This window comes from Neopsephotus bourkii, unplaced genomic scaffold (genome assembly GCF_033783945.1).
Source record: "Neopsephotus bourkii isolate Nb327-2 ecotype Australia unplaced genomic scaffold, CSIRO-AGI_Nbou_v1 NB_1036, whole genome shotgun sequence".
Taxonomy (NCBI): domain Eukaryota; kingdom Metazoa; phylum Chordata; class Aves; order Psittaciformes; family Psittacidae; genus Neopsephotus; species Neopsephotus bourkii.
Genome location: NW_026901525.1, coordinates 1,985,619 through 2,001,585, shown reverse-complemented (window position 1 = coordinate 2,001,585; position 15,967 = coordinate 1,985,619). Strand labels below are relative to the sequence as shown.

The 15,967-nt window shown below is 47.7% G+C and overlaps 5 protein-coding genes across 11 annotated transcripts in view; 3 read left to right on the top strand and 2 right to left on the bottom strand.

Annotated features, from left to right (window-relative positions):
- Window positions 1-15,967, top strand: part of STX12 (syntaxin 12) — a 350,272-nt gene that overhangs the window by 124,494 nt on the left and 209,811 nt on the right. The window lies entirely within an intron of this gene.
- Window positions 1-15,967, top strand: part of NUDC (nuclear distribution C, dynein complex regulator) — an 87,202-nt gene that overhangs the window by 8,414 nt on the left and 62,821 nt on the right. The gene's annotated exons all lie outside the window — the stretch shown is intronic.
- Window positions 1-15,967, bottom strand: part of NR0B2 (nuclear receptor subfamily 0 group B member 2) — a 167,118-nt gene that overhangs the window by 96,788 nt on the left and 54,363 nt on the right. The gene's annotated exons all lie outside the window — the stretch shown is intronic.
- The window catches only part of GPN2 (GPN-loop GTPase 2), an 81,435-nt gene that overhangs the window by 20,617 nt on the left and 44,851 nt on the right, over window positions 1-15,967 (bottom strand). The gene's annotated exons all lie outside the window — the stretch shown is intronic.
- ARID1A (AT-rich interaction domain 1A) overlaps window positions 1-15,967 on the top strand; it is a 60,193-nt gene that overhangs the window by 35,981 nt on the left and 8,245 nt on the right. For 6 of the 7 annotated variants that reach the window (XM_061360711.1, XM_061360707.1, XM_061360710.1 and 3 more), the window contains 8 exons: window positions 5,845-6,085; window positions 6,455-6,544; window positions 7,237-7,404; window positions 8,007-8,322; window positions 9,592-9,737; window positions 9,825-9,934; window positions 11,949-12,158; window positions 12,656-12,863. In XM_061360711.1, coding sequence (XP_061216695.1) covers window positions 5,845-6,085; window positions 6,455-6,544; window positions 7,237-7,404; window positions 8,007-8,322; window positions 9,592-9,737; window positions 9,825-9,934; window positions 11,949-12,158; window positions 12,656-12,863 — 1,489 coding nt within the window. The remainder of the gene's footprint in view (window positions 1-5,844; window positions 6,086-6,454; window positions 6,545-7,236; window positions 7,405-8,006; window positions 8,323-9,591; window positions 9,738-9,824; window positions 9,935-11,948; window positions 12,159-12,655; window positions 12,864-15,967) is intronic. The other variant, XM_061360708.1, reaches the window with a different exon arrangement.

Sequence of the window (15,967 nt, the reverse complement as noted above, 5' to 3'; positions counted from 1 at the left end):
CAGCTTCAAAAGGTGTAATTTTGGTTTCTGCCCCACTCTTCCCAAAGTCTAACAGGGAACGGGATGTTAACAAACAGCATCTTCCATTTTACTCAGTTCCAGCAATGCTCTTCTAGAAGCAGTGAGAGGTTTTATTGGAGAGACAATCTTGCACGATTCCTTCTTCATCCCCTTTGTCTCTTATCCAGCCCATCTGCACACCAAGAATGATGATCATCTAGAAGGTGCTTTTGGTGCTTTAAAGATGGACTTCTGCACCATCACTGATGGTAGAACAGCAGAGCGAGGCGAGTGGTGATCTTCCCTTTAACAGGTTGTTGTGTTTTGGGGATAGGACAGGACTTTGAGATGTGCTTTGCCTTTGGAATAGTTTGCTTGCATGGTGAGGGTAGGTGGTTGCATTCCCACCACCCAGGGGGTTCCTGTTTGTGGTGATGTGTGCTGATGGACTTCATCAGGGTTCTAGAGCATGGCAGCTGCCACTGAGCTGCTGGTGATGGTGGAGGGCTTGCAGGAGTGTGGGCCTCTTCCAGCGTGCCTCCCTTCTCTTTGGTTTGTCAGCAAGAAAAGCTTTGGAGACAGCAGATTATAACTGTCTCTAGATGAAGAGCATGAACTGGATTTCCACTGCAACTGAACTTGGGTTCCCCAGCTCCAGCTTCTGGTTACTGCTGGGGCAGCAACGTGGATGGGGCATGCAGTGGGTAGGAAGAATGGCTGCAGAGCCCCCTCCAGACCCTTCCATTGCATCTGTGGAAATCTCAAGTCAGCTTTGCAAGGTGTTTCCTGTGAGTCTGGTGTAACTGGAGCATGGTGGGGTCTCCAGGGCGCTTTGTGTTGTGAGATAGTGTGCTTTGTGAAGCACAGGATGCAAGATTGAGTTGTCTGCAGGGCAGAAGGAGGAGTCTATCCATCTTCCCGAAATAGCAGGGAGATCCTGGCTTGCCAGTCAGCTGTGTAATTCTTGTGATAGACAGGGATGAAGTATTTTGGGTGTGGAAATAAAGGGGAAAGAAAGGACAAGCTTGTGTTTTTTGAGTGTTGATGGTTCTTGAATGAGTGGAAAGGAACTGCAGGGAAAAAGAATTTGAAAGAGAAAGTGGGGATTTCAATTAGTCAGAGGCAATGAAGAGGCTTTTTCCCTTTCAGAAAGAATTGGGGAATAAATTTAGTCATTGTTCTCTTGTCTTGCAAGCATCTTTATGGAAGCAACTGGCCTTAGAGAATTTACAGGCTCCACCACATGCTCGTCTCCAGATCATAATTTCCTTGAGTGCTATCTAGTGATCTGATAGTGCCTACAACCATCCCAGCCTGTCTGCACTCCTTCCCTCTTCCCCCACACTTCCCATATGCACTCAGGGTGGGGATGGGCAGGGGAGCAGTAGAGGAAGGCTGCAGTCCCCAGTGAGGAGATCAGTTTGCTTTCTGGTCAGTCTTCCTGCTCTTCCACATCAGTGGGATGGGCCAGAGCACAGCCTTCAGTCTCTTCTCTGGGGTTTTGTTACCTTGATCTTAAGTATTTCTTGTTGTTCCATCTCTGTGTTTGTTTAACAAATGAGCTTGTATCAGATAGTGAAATGGTGGTTCCTCTTTTCATAGAAAAGAAGCCTCGCTGTTTGCAGCGCACAGTAACCAGCTCCCTTGTGTTGGTCATGCCAGGACTTGCAACCTTTTCCCTGAGATAGATGAACTCCCTTGCCCCCTCCTTTGGGTCCCAGATAGTGTGATTTCAGGCATGGTTTTGTTGTGGTGTGAAAAGAAGGTGTTAGCTGCTGAGTCCTTGTTTGTCAGCAGTACTGACAAACCCATGCTGGCATCAGTGAGGGTTGGGCAACCAATCGCAGCTGGAACAGTTATCGTTCCAGGGTCCCCGTGGGCTTCCGCTATCAGGTCACATCCCAAAATAACACTGGGCAGTATTTCAAGTGAAGAAACTCAGGCTTTGGGGCTGCAGCCAGCCTGGAGTGTGAGATTCTGTGTGAAATAGTTGGAATCCCTCCAGCGTTTTTGATCTGCATGGCAGATGAGCAATAAAACGCATAAAAAACACATTGGAAACACGTGAGGAAATTCTCCAGACCCTGACGTTTCCTTCAAGTTGGCAGAGTTACTGCTGGGGAGCTTCACCTCCTGGCTCGGCTCGATTGGCTGCGCTCGTGGGAGGAGGCAAGAGGAGAAGCCCTTCTCCTGGTGCTGCTGCGGCTTCCCAGGTCTCCTCCTGATGCGCTGTGGGAGGCAAATAAACCCTCGCTGGCCCTCTCCTCTTGGGCTTGATCCAGACCCCCCTGACAGCAGCAGGTCTCTGTTATTTCAGTGAGTGTTGGAGGGGGTTTTAAAGGCTTCTCTGCTGCAGCTCTGCCTTAAAAGAGCCTGGGGAATGATTTATTTCCCCCCCCCAGTTTGTGGTGCGCTTGAGTAAATGGGATATCAGCTGAAGGGTGTCCTCTAGGTGCAGTTAAAACCCCACCACAGCTCTCTGCCTTGATGGCTGGCATCCTGAGAAGATAACCTGAGAGGTGGGAAACTGCTCCTTCCTGATGAACCTCTCACACTTGGGCATTCCGGTCCCTGCTCCTCAGCTTCCCCTTGCACAAGTGTCTCTTCTGAGAAACCTGGTCCTGCTGAATCACACACTCATCAGATGCTGCTGTGCTGGCAGTGGGAAATCACTTTATTGCTGGGATTCCTGAAGCTCGCACATCTTTAGAGGTGGAAGTTGCTTTAGGAGTGAGTTGATTTTTATGGCCCTGTTTCAGTTTATGTCCTGACATCCAAGAAAGGTTGATGTGTAATTCCCTGGGAACTTACTTAACCGATGGTTTGAGAGTCTGACCCATAGCCTTGTAGCTAAAGGCCTGCTTTTCCTCTATGGGAGGTCCGTGGTGGTATGATAGCAATGCAGGGGGGCCCTTGCTCCCATGTCTACAGCAACCCTGTATTAACCTGCTTGATGAAAACTGAATGGTTTTAAATGACTTGCAGCACTTGGGTTAAGCTTTGATGCAAGGTTGGAGTCATCAACGTGGATGGTTGTCATCTAGTTACTTAGAGGTTAAATTTCAAGCAGTTTTTAACATTGCTTCATTCTGTGTCTTGCAGATACTTTCCTGCCTGGCATTGCCAGGTCATATCCTCTTGGTCTGCCCAGTTCCTGTAGGAATATTGCTCGCACCATGTATCAGGCAGTGACCTCCTCACATCCTGGAGGCAAACCTTTTGCCTTTAGGAGATGCTTGTCGCTCACATTCCTGATAGAGGGAAACTTCCCCATTGCACCTTGCACACTTGCTCTGGGTCTGTCCTCTCCCACCAGTAGTTTGTCTCAGGTGTACATTTCTAATGTGGTTTGTCCTGCGAGCCTAAAAGTCTCTCATCTAACTACTTAAACAGCCTCTGCCCCTCTGGTGTGAAGGTTTAACTGCTCTGAAATGCTGTATCTGTATAAGCTGATGGTGGTAGGGATTTTAAAGCTGCTGCAAAGAGGTTTGGCCTCCAACTTCATTTTGGTGGTGGTGAAAACAGTATTTGGATGCATTTGGTGGTTCAGACTGAAAGTACCTCAATTTGTTGTCCTGGTTTGGCCTGGGATAGGGTTAGTTTTTGTTGTCCTGGTTTGGCCTGGGATAGGGTTAGTTTTCTTCATAGTAACTATTGAAGGGAATTCCATCCAAGGTTAGGTTTGACTCAGTTGGCTTCTGGACATTCTGGTCCCTTCATTGGCTTAGATGGGGATCTAGGTGTGTGTCTTACACCAGTGGCTCAAGATAGATGCTGCGAGTCTCAGGGAGAGGAGTATTTTTCCCTTGATTGTGTTGGTTGATGCTTTTTAATGGAAGATGTTGGCAATGCTCTGTCTTCAGCTCCCACTTCAGATGGTTTCTGCAGTTGGAATGTGGGGTTTGTCTGAGTTGTCCATGGGAAAAATCTAAGTAGCTGCATAAAGGAGCTAGCAATGCTGTTGATGCTACAGTAGGAAGGCAGTGAAAATTGCAAGAGATCTTTGACACTATTTTTAGGCTTTTTCTGCAGGTTTTTTTGGCTTTCATTTGGAATAAAACAAAGCTTTTCTTTCCTCAGGAAGATAATTCTTCAGCAGGAAGCAAATAGACCTCTGAGACTTGTGCAGGAAGCCATCTCTCAAAGAGGAGCAGTAATGGAAGGGGAGAAAGGACATGCTATGCACTAAGCATCCCACCAAGTGACTGGTGTTTTCAGCTCAAATGTACCATTTGCCAGCATTTGGTTGAAGCATTTTGATCAAATTCCACTGTTAAAATAGGCAAGATTGCCCTGTGCAGCAGGCAGCTGAATGTGGTGCAGCTGATGCCTGGCTCTCCCCTTTCTCCTCAATGTCACTGTCTGTCCAACAAGTGTGATGAGTTGTTGGGTATCTCCCTGGTGGTTCTTTATTCTTCTGTAACTTCAGTTTTCCACTTGCTAGGATGTGGTAACCTACTGTTCTCCAGCTTAGCTGATGGGATGTGCTGTGCTATCAGAGCCTCTTCACACATCACCTGGCAGGCTGGTGCTATGGAGCAATAGGCCTCTTGCTTCCCAAGGCTGAGAAGTTTGCAGTATCTTGTGTCCGAGGTCCTTTCACCTGCACAGGGTTGGGAACATGTTACCCAAACCAGACCTCATCCAGTCAGCATAAATGAGACCAGGATGTCCAGGTTATGTATCAGTTGGCTCAGCCTTTCTATGTGGTGTTTTAGATGAGGTTGGCTCTGTTCAGGCTGGTCAGCTGAGTCCTGTGCTGGGGGAGTTGAGCTGAAATGCCCTGAGGGCTCAGTCCTGAACGGTTCTGATACAGGGCTGATTGCTCTGAAAGACTTGCAAAGGATGGGAGCAAGTCCTGGTAAGCTTTGGTCTTCACTTGCTGTGATCCTTTGAATCCCTGGCAGGGATTTTCTCTAATCACTGGAACAGTTGTAATTCCCAGCTTTTTGTTCAGATGTGCCACCACTTACTCTGTCTTGGACTGTTACTCCTTTACTCCAGGCCAAGCTGGATGCACCGTATTATCAGACAGCTTGTACAACTGTGTGTCTTGGATCTGCACCTCACCTGCTTGGATGTATCCCCATTTTCCACACTAGCCAGCTGACTTCTGGTGCCATCGCTTTGAAGTCGCTACTGTGGCAACCGGAGTTTCAACTTCCTTAGGCTTTCTGTGCTTGTCTTCTCCAGGGTGGATACGTGCAGTAGGAAGGGTGTTTTCTAGCCTTGCCTTCAAGAAAAGCTGAACTTTAACAGGCTGATATCATAACTGCTAATTTCTGCTATCTCCGAAGAAAGGGAAGTGGGAACCCTGAAGAGTATTTTATGGTTTCCTTTTAAATCTCTGTTTAGTTTGGTTTTATCCATCTCCAGTGAGTAGTTTCCCAGCTCATATGAGGTTTATGAATTAATTATGGCAAGGCAGGAGTTTTCTGTTGTTCAGAGGCTGAGCCATGTTTCTCTTCCAAGCCATGATCACATGGACTCTTCCCTGCATTTGCAGTTTTACCTGGATTGCTGATGCCATTCTTTCCTTTCTTGCCTCTAAACTGAACTAAAACAAGCAAGAAGGAGAATTAGCAAGTCGTTTAGCCCATCAGCGAGCACTCAGCACACCAGCAAGGGAACTCTTGGATTCAGAGATAGGCAGCAGGGTGAGACACATTTGGCAGTTACCTCAGTCTGCAGCAGCCTTCCTTACTGACAATAACATGAACAGAGCTCATTGATTTCTATTTGTAGTATGCCTAAGGGAGAAATACACTCTTTTTTTAGTGGTAGGTGAGAGAACAGTCCCATGTCTCTTTATTTTTGCCTGATGTGTTTCTCTGTGTATTGCAGGACCTGTCTGGTTCAATAGATGATCTACCCATGGGTACAGAAGGAGCCCTGAGTCCTGGAGTAAGCACATCAGGGATTTCCAGCAGTCAAGGAGAGCAGAGTAACCCAGCTCAGTCTCCTTTCTCTCCACATACCTCTCCTCACCTGCCAGGCATCAGAGGACCCTCCCCATCCCCAGTTGGCTCTCCAGCTAGTGTTGCTCAGTCCCGCTCTGGTCCCCTTTCACCTGCTGCAGTACCAGGTAACGCTGCTTGGCTCGTGTTGATCTTCTGGTGAGGCTGCCTCGTGCAGCTGGAGAGTGAATTAAAGTGGTCAGTGGGGAGGAATTGGCCCGTGTCAGTACTGTGTGGTTATTGAGGTCCTGTGAGCTCGTTTGCTTGCTTTAAATGTCTATAACTTTGAATGGATATAATAACGCGGGTGGGATGGCTGGTAAACCAGCAGTGTCGTTTTGCTGGGTTACTGTGCCTGGTCTTGCTCTGCTTTTCCTTCACTGTGGCCAGCACAAGCCTTCTCCTGAAGTTGTCTGTAGCTCTGGTGTTTGCTCTTGCATCCTGGGTTTTGTGGTGTGCAGGGTTTGGGATTAACCACTCTTCTTTTTGTGGTGTAGGCAATCAGATGCCACCCCGACCGCCCAGTGGCCAGTCGGACAGTATCATGCATCCTTCCATGAACCAGTCAAGCATAGCGCAAGACCGAGGTGTGTGTGACACGAGTTAAAAGATCTAACTGTAATCAAAGTAGATGTGTAACTAACAATTACCTGGCCTGATGGCATGGATACTCTGGTGAGGCAGCATTTAGAAGATGCCCTGGGTTTATAAGCTGCAAGTGCTTAAGCATTCTGCTGTAAATTCAGCTGTTGCTGGTTGTTTGGGCTCTTAATGTCGCCTCCAAGCTCATACTTTGGCTTGTGAGATGTTTTTTCTGGCTCTTCACACCCTTTTCTGTGGATGTTGCTTGTTCAGTGTCCATGATCTTAAACTTCAAAATGAGGGGTGCTCACAAAAGCAGTGTATGCCTTTTGCCTTAAGAGAATAGGGTTAGTATGGGGGGGAAATGGGTGTAAAATTCCACCTCGTGTGGCTGAAGGTATATAGTTGTCACCCAGAGAAAACAAGCAGACAAAACCCAACAGCAAGCCCTTAGGATTTGCAGTCCTCCTGTCTGCTCCTGTGACACTAAGCATTTTTTCTGGTTAAAACAGGAAATTGGATCTGTTATCTTCACAGATTACACTGGCTCCCTAATAGCAGCCACTGTTAAAATGTGTCCAGGCTGTTGCTGAAAGGGTTTTGTTAGTGGGTCTCTGTTACCTCAGAACATGTGTGTCCAGTGGCACCCCTGGATACTTCACACTAATGATTGTCTCCTGCCCTCACTGCTGACCAGGTTACATGCAGAGGAATCCTCAGATGCCCCAGTACAGCTCACCCCAGCCCGGCTCAGCCTTATCTCCCCGTCAGTCCTCTGGAGGACAGATGCATGCTGGAATGGGGCCGTACCAGCAGAACTCCATGGGAAGCTATGGACCCCAGGGTGGGCAGTACGGACCTCAAGGTGAGGCACTGTCAGCTCCTCAAGGTGGGAACCGAGCTCAGCAATCTCTGTTGTAACATCTTGTCGTTGAGAAACTGTTTTTATTTGTCCCCCCTTAATGTGTGGGTCATACAAACCAGTGTGCTCCTTACGAAATGGAAGGAACAGTGCTTTGTTTGTACTGAGGCTGATGAAACATGTTGCTGGTTGTACTTCTAAATGTAGGCTCCTTCCTCCTCATTTAAAAAGATGTAGGCCCTGCAGCCAGTTTAACACAGAAGGAAGAGCCAGTTTTCTTTGGAGAGGAAGAAGATTGAGTGTTGTGTGTTTTGGAAAGGGTTAAGTGAGGTTTTCTGACATCCTGTCCTGGACTGTTTGGCTCACTTGGCTCCGTTGAGGTTTGGGAGGGTTTCAGGCAGCTTTTGAATCGATGTTGTTACTTGGCTATGTCAAAACACATTTTATGTGGCTTATATCCAAGTACTTTGACTTTCTGTTGAGGTGTTAACACTCCCCCTCATTTCTGTTAGTGATCTTTAAATATTTGCTGATAGAAGATTTTTATGGTGATTCATTAACTGGTTGAATGATGTTGTCTTCCCCTCTTTTTTTTATCTCTTTAGGAGGTTATCCCAGGCAGCCAAACTACAATGCTATGTCCAATGCCAACTACCCCAGTCCAGGAATGGGAGCAAGCATGAACCCCATGGGAGCAGGGAGCCAGATGCACGGGCAGACTGGTGTGCCACCGTACAGTGGGCTTCCTCCAGGGAGGATGAGCCATGCCACCATGGGGAACAGACCTTATGGACCCAACATGGCCAATATGCCACCTCAGGTGGGGACAGGGATGTGCCCCCCACCAGGAGGCATGAATCGCAAAGCACAAGAAGCGGCTGCTGCCGCCATGCACGCTGCTGCCAACTCCATCCAGAACAGGTAGGGAATGACATTCCTCCTGGTCGCTGTTAAAAGTCCCTTTCCCTACAGCAGATCTTGGTTTCAAAGCTGTAGATGGAATAACCCAAACTTAGGGTAATGCTGAACATACACTTCCTCAAAGGTTTGCCCTCCTTGGAGACTTCTTCATTAACATTTGGTGTTAAGAAAGGGAAGAGCTTAAAGCCTGGACAAGCAGAGTGTTGGAATGCATCATTAATGACATTTTCAGGGAATTTTTACTATTCATAGGTGAAATCTAACTCAGAGATCCCTTCAGTTTTTGCTTTCTGGTCATCTTTATTAGACGGGTGACTTAAAAGACACTGCTGGTATGGTAGAGCCTATGTAAATCTAGCAGCCAGCCATGCAGCTTCATTTGAACCAGGGCATTCCTCGTCCAGTGTAATGAACTCCTTCCTTTTACAACTTGGATGAGCAGCTGGGGAAAAGGGGGCTGGAATTCAGCACTGAACTTTGCAACTGTTTTCTGTGGGGTTTTTTGTTTTGTTACGTTTTAATTGCACATTTTAGAGGTGGTCTGTGTGGCTTATGAGAATGCCACCAGAGCCATGACCTTGCTTATAAATTGGGTTCCCCCAGTAAAGCTGCTGGGTGTATTTGTTATCTGACTGGGCATTGTCCTCTTCATCCTGACTTTAAGGGCTGCTTGTGCAATCTACTGTCTGATGTTATCCATGACTGCCAAGAGGTCAAGTTCCCACATGCCAATAAAGGCATCAAAGTCTGTCCCTTCGAGTAGTGAGTTTGAGTGACAGCTGTGTATGAGGCTTTCTGATAAATCTAAACTGATGCAGATTGTATGGGTGGCACAAAGGGAAAGAAAGAAAAATCATTAGATGTGGCTGGAGCACTACACTGTTGATCTATACACATCATGTATTCTCAGTTAAATGCACAGGGCTGCAGGATTTACAGCCTGTTCTTCCCTGTTAAAGGCAACTTAACAATGAAATGAAGTTCAGTTTGGGGATCTAATAGAACAAGAGTAAGGGTGAGGATGGTCAGAACTGAAGTGCCTCTTTCAGAACAGTTCGCATCCTCTTCTGAGAATGAGACTTAGGCTCTAGGGTTGCTAAGCTCTAAAAGAGCACCTGATCTTTGGTCTCTTGCTGGAAGAGCGAGCTGGAGAAGGTCACTTCTCCACTTCCTTTGTAGGTTTCTTTTAGCAAAGCTGCTTCCTTAGAAGACAAGATCGTAATGCTTAGTACTGGGAGTAAGCATCTGTGTCTTCCTTGCCTTCTCCAGGCCTCCTGGGTATCCCAACATGAATCAAGGAGGAATGATGGGCACTGGACCTCCTTATGGACAGGGAATTAACAGTATGGCTGGCATGATAAACCCCCAGGGCCCACCCTATCCGATGGCAGGGAACATGGCCAACAACTCTGCAGGTAAGCCAATGCTGACCATTAAGGCACTTCATCGATTTCATTGTGCTGAATTGAAAATGAGTGTTAAAGCTTCTTTTCACTCCCTAGGGATGGCAGCAAGCCCCGAAATGATGGGTCTTGGGGACGTCAAATTAACACCTGCAACTAAAATGAACAATAAGGCAGATGGGACGCCAAAAGCAGAATCCAAGTCAAAGGTAAAATGTTTTGGGTTTTGTTTTTAATGACTCGCATCCTCTTCAGCATCCAGGAAAATTAAACCACTGCATGTGAACTTGGATCAAACAGTGTCTAACTAGGAGTGAGTGTGGTTCCTGAGGGAAACCTGATTTGATTCCTTATCCTTACCCTGAACCAGACTTCTTGGTAGCGTGGTTGTCCTTGTCACAGGTGATGTGACTGCTGCTTGTGACTGTGGTTCTAACTGAGGAGAGTGGCTAGTCAGTGGGCTGTTCTCTTTTGGAATGTGTTGTGATTTGGAGCATCATTCAAGTGTCTCAGCACTTTCAGAATAGGCTTTTAGACTGTTTTAGAGGAGGCTCTGGCTATATTTGCAGTAAACACTAAATATGTGTGTTAATAACAGCATCCTTGAGGAGCCTGAGCTTTGCCATCCCACCCGCCAGAGACCCACTAGCCCTCAGTAAGGCCAGGAAAGGGACTTCCTATGAGAATTCACATGTTCCCCCGTTTGACTCACAGTTTCAAGCCTCTGTCTAGGATTTCGAACAGATGCTTGGCACACCTTGTTTATGTGTTCTCCTTTCAGTTGTGAGCTGATCTTGAAGGGGAGCATTGCCCAGTCCTTTGGGAGGAATCCATTTCACTTGCAAAACAATTCAGTATTAGGAATTATCACCTGCCACAGTGAAACTGCCAGAAGAAGTGTAAATAAACCTGAGTTTGTTTCTGGTGTAGGCTTGGAGCTAGGCAGTTATCACCTCTCAGCTGGGAGGTGGTACACCAAAGTGTTACAGTTGTTTCACAAACAAACCTCTTACTAATCCTGTATTAAAGCCAGAAGAGGGAGGCAAACAAGTTCTTCAGGGAGTGTTTTACTTTGCATTACTGCTACCAGTTTCAAAAGAACCACCAAAAAAGCAGTTTGTGAGCCCATAGTCTCTGTTTAAACCCATTCCCCCTTGTCCTATCACTACAGTCCCTGATGAAGAGCATCCTTGTAGCCTCCTTCAGACACTGGAAGCTACTCTGAGGTCTCCACGCAGCTTCTCTTCTCCAGGCTCAACAGCCCCAGTGTTCTCAGCCTGGCTCCATACAGGAGCTGCTCCAGCCCCTGCTCATCCTCGTAGCCTCCTCTGGCCTTGCTCCAGCAGCTCCATGTCCTTCTTATGTTGAGGACACCAGAACTGCACACAGTGCTGCACGTGTGGTCTCAGGGGAGCGGAGCAGAGAGGCAGGATCCCCTCCCTTCACCTGCTGCTCACGCTGCTTTTGATGCAGGTGGTTTCTGGGCTCTGAGCGCACACTGAAGCCAGCTCATGTTCAGTTCTCATCAACCAACACCCTCAAGTCATTCTCCTCAGGCTGCTCTGAATCACTTCTCAGCCCAGCCTGTAGCTGTGCCTGGGATTGCCCTGACCCAGAGGAGATGCTTGCAATCGGCTGTGTCTGTATATCCAGGTAGCAGGAGATTTCTGCACTTGTGTCAGTGAATAGGCAAGGGAAGAGAGAAGGTCTGTGTGGGGAGCCCCTCACCCACACTCATCAAACCTCCTCATCTTTATTCTTCTTCTGAGGCATGTTTATTTTGATTCCTTTGTCATGTTTGGCTTCAGTTTAACGTGGCATCTATCACTCGGGCAAGAGAAGAGGCTAACCAGAAGGCAGTTCACCCTGGCACAGTGCATTAGCCATGAGGAATTTGCAGTGAATTAGGTGTTTTCTCACAGATTTAGCAAGCTCTCTGCAAAGTCTCCTTGAGGTTTGTTTGGTTTCTGTAGCATCCCTGAAACCTTTCACTTTTTAGAAACACATACTCTGTGAATTCCCTGAGTAGCAGCTGGTTTTGTGATACCTTTGTTGAGTAACACTGCCTGACGTATCTGAGACAAGCATAGGGCTGCTCTAAAGCCGTTCTCAATGTAACAGCAGAACTTTGAACTCTTATCTGGCTGCTGTTTTGAAACCACCTCGGATGTGAACCAGCTGCTTTTGTGCTGCTCAGTCCTGATATCTCTTTCCTTCTCCTAGAAGTCCAGTTCTTCTACTACAACCAATGAGAAGATCACCAAACTCTATGAGCTGGGTGGGGAGCCCGAGAGGAAGATCTGGGTAGATCGTTACCTGGCCTTTACTGAGGAGAAGGCCATGGGCATGACCAATCTGCCAGCAGTAGGCAGGAAACCCTTGGATCTTTACCGGCTCTACATCTCAGTGAAGGAGATTGGAGGACTGACTCAGGTGAGTGTCCAGCAGCCGGCACGGTGACTGGGTGATGCCCACCATCTGCCAGTCACAGGCTTAATGGGCAGCAGAGTTTGAAGTTAGCTTTGGAGCTAGAGGGAAAGCCCTGACTTCCCATTCAGCAGTGTTTAAATAACACTTATTAAACCCAGCATCCTCGGAGTGAGCCAGATGTCTGCTCTCCCAGTCGCTTGCTGAGAACAGTCTGTGGTGAGATTCTGTTCAAGTGTTTTTTTTCTCCTGCTTTGTCCAGTGCAATGGTTGGTGACACTGTCTTTGCATCTGATTTCATTTGCAATCTGTCCCTGTTTAGAAAGCCTTCTGTAGGTGAGGAAGAGAGCTGACTGGTTTTGGGGTTCTGAACACAACTGTGTCTGCTCTGCTTGGCACTTACTGGTCCTTTATGTTAGCTGGGCAGTGTTGATTTCTCCCCAGAAAACCTCTTGGAAGAGAAGCTGGATTTTGAGTTCAGAGCCTCTTCTTTGGTTGTGCAGGTCAACAAAAACAAGAAATGGCGTGAATTAGCCACAAATCTCAACGTGGGCACGTCCAGCAGTGCAGCGAGCTCTTTGAAGAAGCAGTACATCCAGTGTCTCTATGCCTTCGAGTGCAAGATTGAGCGAGGTGAAGACCCCCCTCCAGATATCTTTGCAGCTGCCGATTCAAAGAAGTCTCAGACTAAGATACAGCCTCCATCTCCAGGTGAGTTGAGGCACTGGTTTGAGTTGTGAAGTGGGTGCTTGCACCATAGGATCTCCTTGTTGTGGAGACTCTCCATGCTGTGGGTCAGGCTGGTTCCAAACTTCCACAAAGCCCCTGTGTCTGTCTCTAATTAGATGTTCTCTACTTGGGTAAATTAAATACCTTCTGTAATCTGTGAGTGAGTGATAGCAGGAATAAGTCAAGCTTCTTGGGATAGTGCAGGTTTTGTGTGTCCCACCTCTATACTAAGGAAACTTAAAAATCTATACATAGCTACATGCACACACCTCTACACTTCCTAGTACATCACTGCTTTGTGGGAATCAGGTGGAAAGGGAAGTCTGGTGTTACCCCTACAAGCTGATCACTGCATATTCTAACAGCAGCCCTTTTTCCTGCTCAGCTTTGGGAACTTGCTAGAAAAGCTGTGCTTGTGTTCATTATGCCAAGTGCTACCTTCTGGGAGTAAATGGCTTGATGTGGATGTGAACTCATCTTCCTCACCCATTACTTCTTTCCATCTTCAGCAGGAGATGGTGAGGACTTTCTGAGGCTCTGTGCACAGACACTTTGTAAGCCTGTTACAGGTTGAAGGCTCTAGAAATGAAGCTGCTTAAAATGTGCTTCTGTTGTTTCAAATGTGATGGAGTACTCCTGTTTCTGAATATTTAAGCAGAACAATTCAGATGTGTTGAACAAAGTCCCCCAAAACCCAACCAAAAAAGGAGGAAAGGTCCAGGCTGTCATCTTTAGTGTTCATTGCTTGAATTGCCAACACTTTGAGCTTCAGTTTTCCAGTTTGTCTTATAAGTAAAACCTTCCGATGCTTTTTCTGGTCAGGAGCCTGCTCCTGTGGGTGAGATAAAACATTGTCAGCTTTGAAGCTCCTGTAATGTTTGCAAAAAATGCCTTTCTGGTTCTGAAACCTGGCATTGTGTCCTGAGGAGTGGAATAATGAATCCGTTTTGGATTGCACTGCAGTTGTGTCTCAGCCCTGCTAAGCCCTCAGTCAACAGTGTGCTGGTCCGAATACTCTGTTGGGAGCTACATTTGTCTGTCCTCTCTGTTACAGAGTGTTGGTTTCTTTAAGTCCTAATTCATATCTTTCACTAGGCAGGAAACCTGTCCCAGTGTAGCTTCAGCCTTGGTGTATTCTGTAAGACAAAGCAACTTCTGTGTCATTAGTCTAAACTTCTGCCTGAAGTGGTGTCTCGGTTCCGCTTAACCGAGACCACAAATCCATCCCCACTTTCTTTCCAAAACCACTTTCTTGCCCCCCAGAGATCCTAGGCAGTGGACCAAAGATCTTAAGAGCATGTGGAGTTTATTTGGAGAGGGCTGAGACTTTTCAGGAGCCACTTAAACCCTCCTGCAGCACTTGCTGCCTGTCAGAATGGGTTTGAAGGGGCATCAATTTTTATGTCACTTCAGCTAACACGGAGCTGTATGGAGGTGGCGAGTCTGCCTTCAGGGCTGTGCTACAGGTGATCTGCTTCACATCAGCAGGAGGAATTTGCAGGGCTGCTCTCCCCACTTGACTTAGTCTGCAGGTCTGATTCCTGTGCTCTGTGGTATTTTCTATGTAAACTGTTCTCTCCACTTGTCTTACTCCAGATTCCTGCCACTAGGAATATGCAGAGGCAGCACTGAAGCACAGTTGGTTGCTCTGATCCTTTAAGCCATATCACTCAGCATGTTCATGCCTCTGTTTCACTTTCCTTTTCTTCCTCTCTCTTGCTCCTCTGGATGGGCAGGAACCAGGGGTGTAAGCACGACACAAAGCGCTCCCACAACCCAGAGCAGAGCATCTAAAGGCCTCTTGCAGGACAATCAGCTAGGTTCAACTCTTGGTGCTGGAGCCGTTTCCATGCATTCACAACCCTAAAACCCAGAGGTGTTTCCAGAAGGGCTGGAGTGGCCTGGGTGTGGGCATTCAGCACAGGTTTCCAACACACTTCTTGGGTTCCTGCTCACAAACTGCAGCGTGTCCCCAGGGAGGCGTAATCAGTTTTAATTCCCAGAGCATGGAACTGGCCTGGCTCCAACTGTGTGTAAATTTGTGAGTGGGAGGGACGCCGGGGGGGGGTGGGGACAAACACCAAATGGCAACGACGCAGGGAATGTCTCCAGGCCTCTTCCTGCTGGTGCCAACATCACACACACACACAGAGAGCGGCCAATTCCTGCGGGAAGCGCGTGGAGCTGAACCCGCAGCAGAGGGAAGGAGACCGCTTGTGAATGAAGCTCCCCTCTGAGCTCGCCTCTGCCCTCCCTTCTCCAGAGAGCTCCCCGTGCTGGGAGGGAGCTGCAGGGAAGAAGAGGACAGGGTGCCAGGAAGGTGGGGTGTAAACAAACATGGCCTGGATGTGACCTCGGAGGGTTTTAATGAATAGCTGAAATGAGTCATCAACCAGCGGGGCTGGGGCGAGGAGATCGGGTGCTGGATGGGAGCTCAGGGAAACAGCTCCTGCCAGCTGCAAGGAGCAGATGAACCTGGGCTGGTGCTGTCACAGCAATCCCGGGGCAGAGGGGAGCTCCTGGAGCTCCCAGCGCAGCTGCATTACACAGGATGGCCTGGGAGTTTTGATGAAAGCCTCCTTGGGAACTTGCTGGACGGGTTTTGTCATTCACTGAAAGATCCAGCATCGCCAGCATTCCCTGTTCCAGGAATCCTTGGGAGTGGTGCTTGAATTAACCTGCATGAATTAACCCCTCTGGAAGGGCAGAGCAGGCAGAGAAGCCTTGTTCAGAGCTACTTGATGGCTTCAGCTCATGTTCTGGATGATGTTCAGCTGATGTTCTAGTTCCCAGCACTAGAAAGATCATGAGATGTTTCATGAGAGAGCTGAAACCCACCTTATTGCTGGGTCGAAAGAGTGTGAAGGTGATGGGTCAGTAGTTGTCACTTGGCAAGAAGCACTGTATTCCCTGACACACGGTGCTCTGTAGAGCATCAACCTTTGGAGCCGGATAGGTTGGGCACCACAGCATTGTGCCACAGTGGTGGCAACGGTGTATAAATAGAATGTGGTTAAGAACAAAGAGATGATGAAAATGAACGTGTCCTCTTGGCTCTAGATCACTGTGTGTGGTTCTTCTGGGAA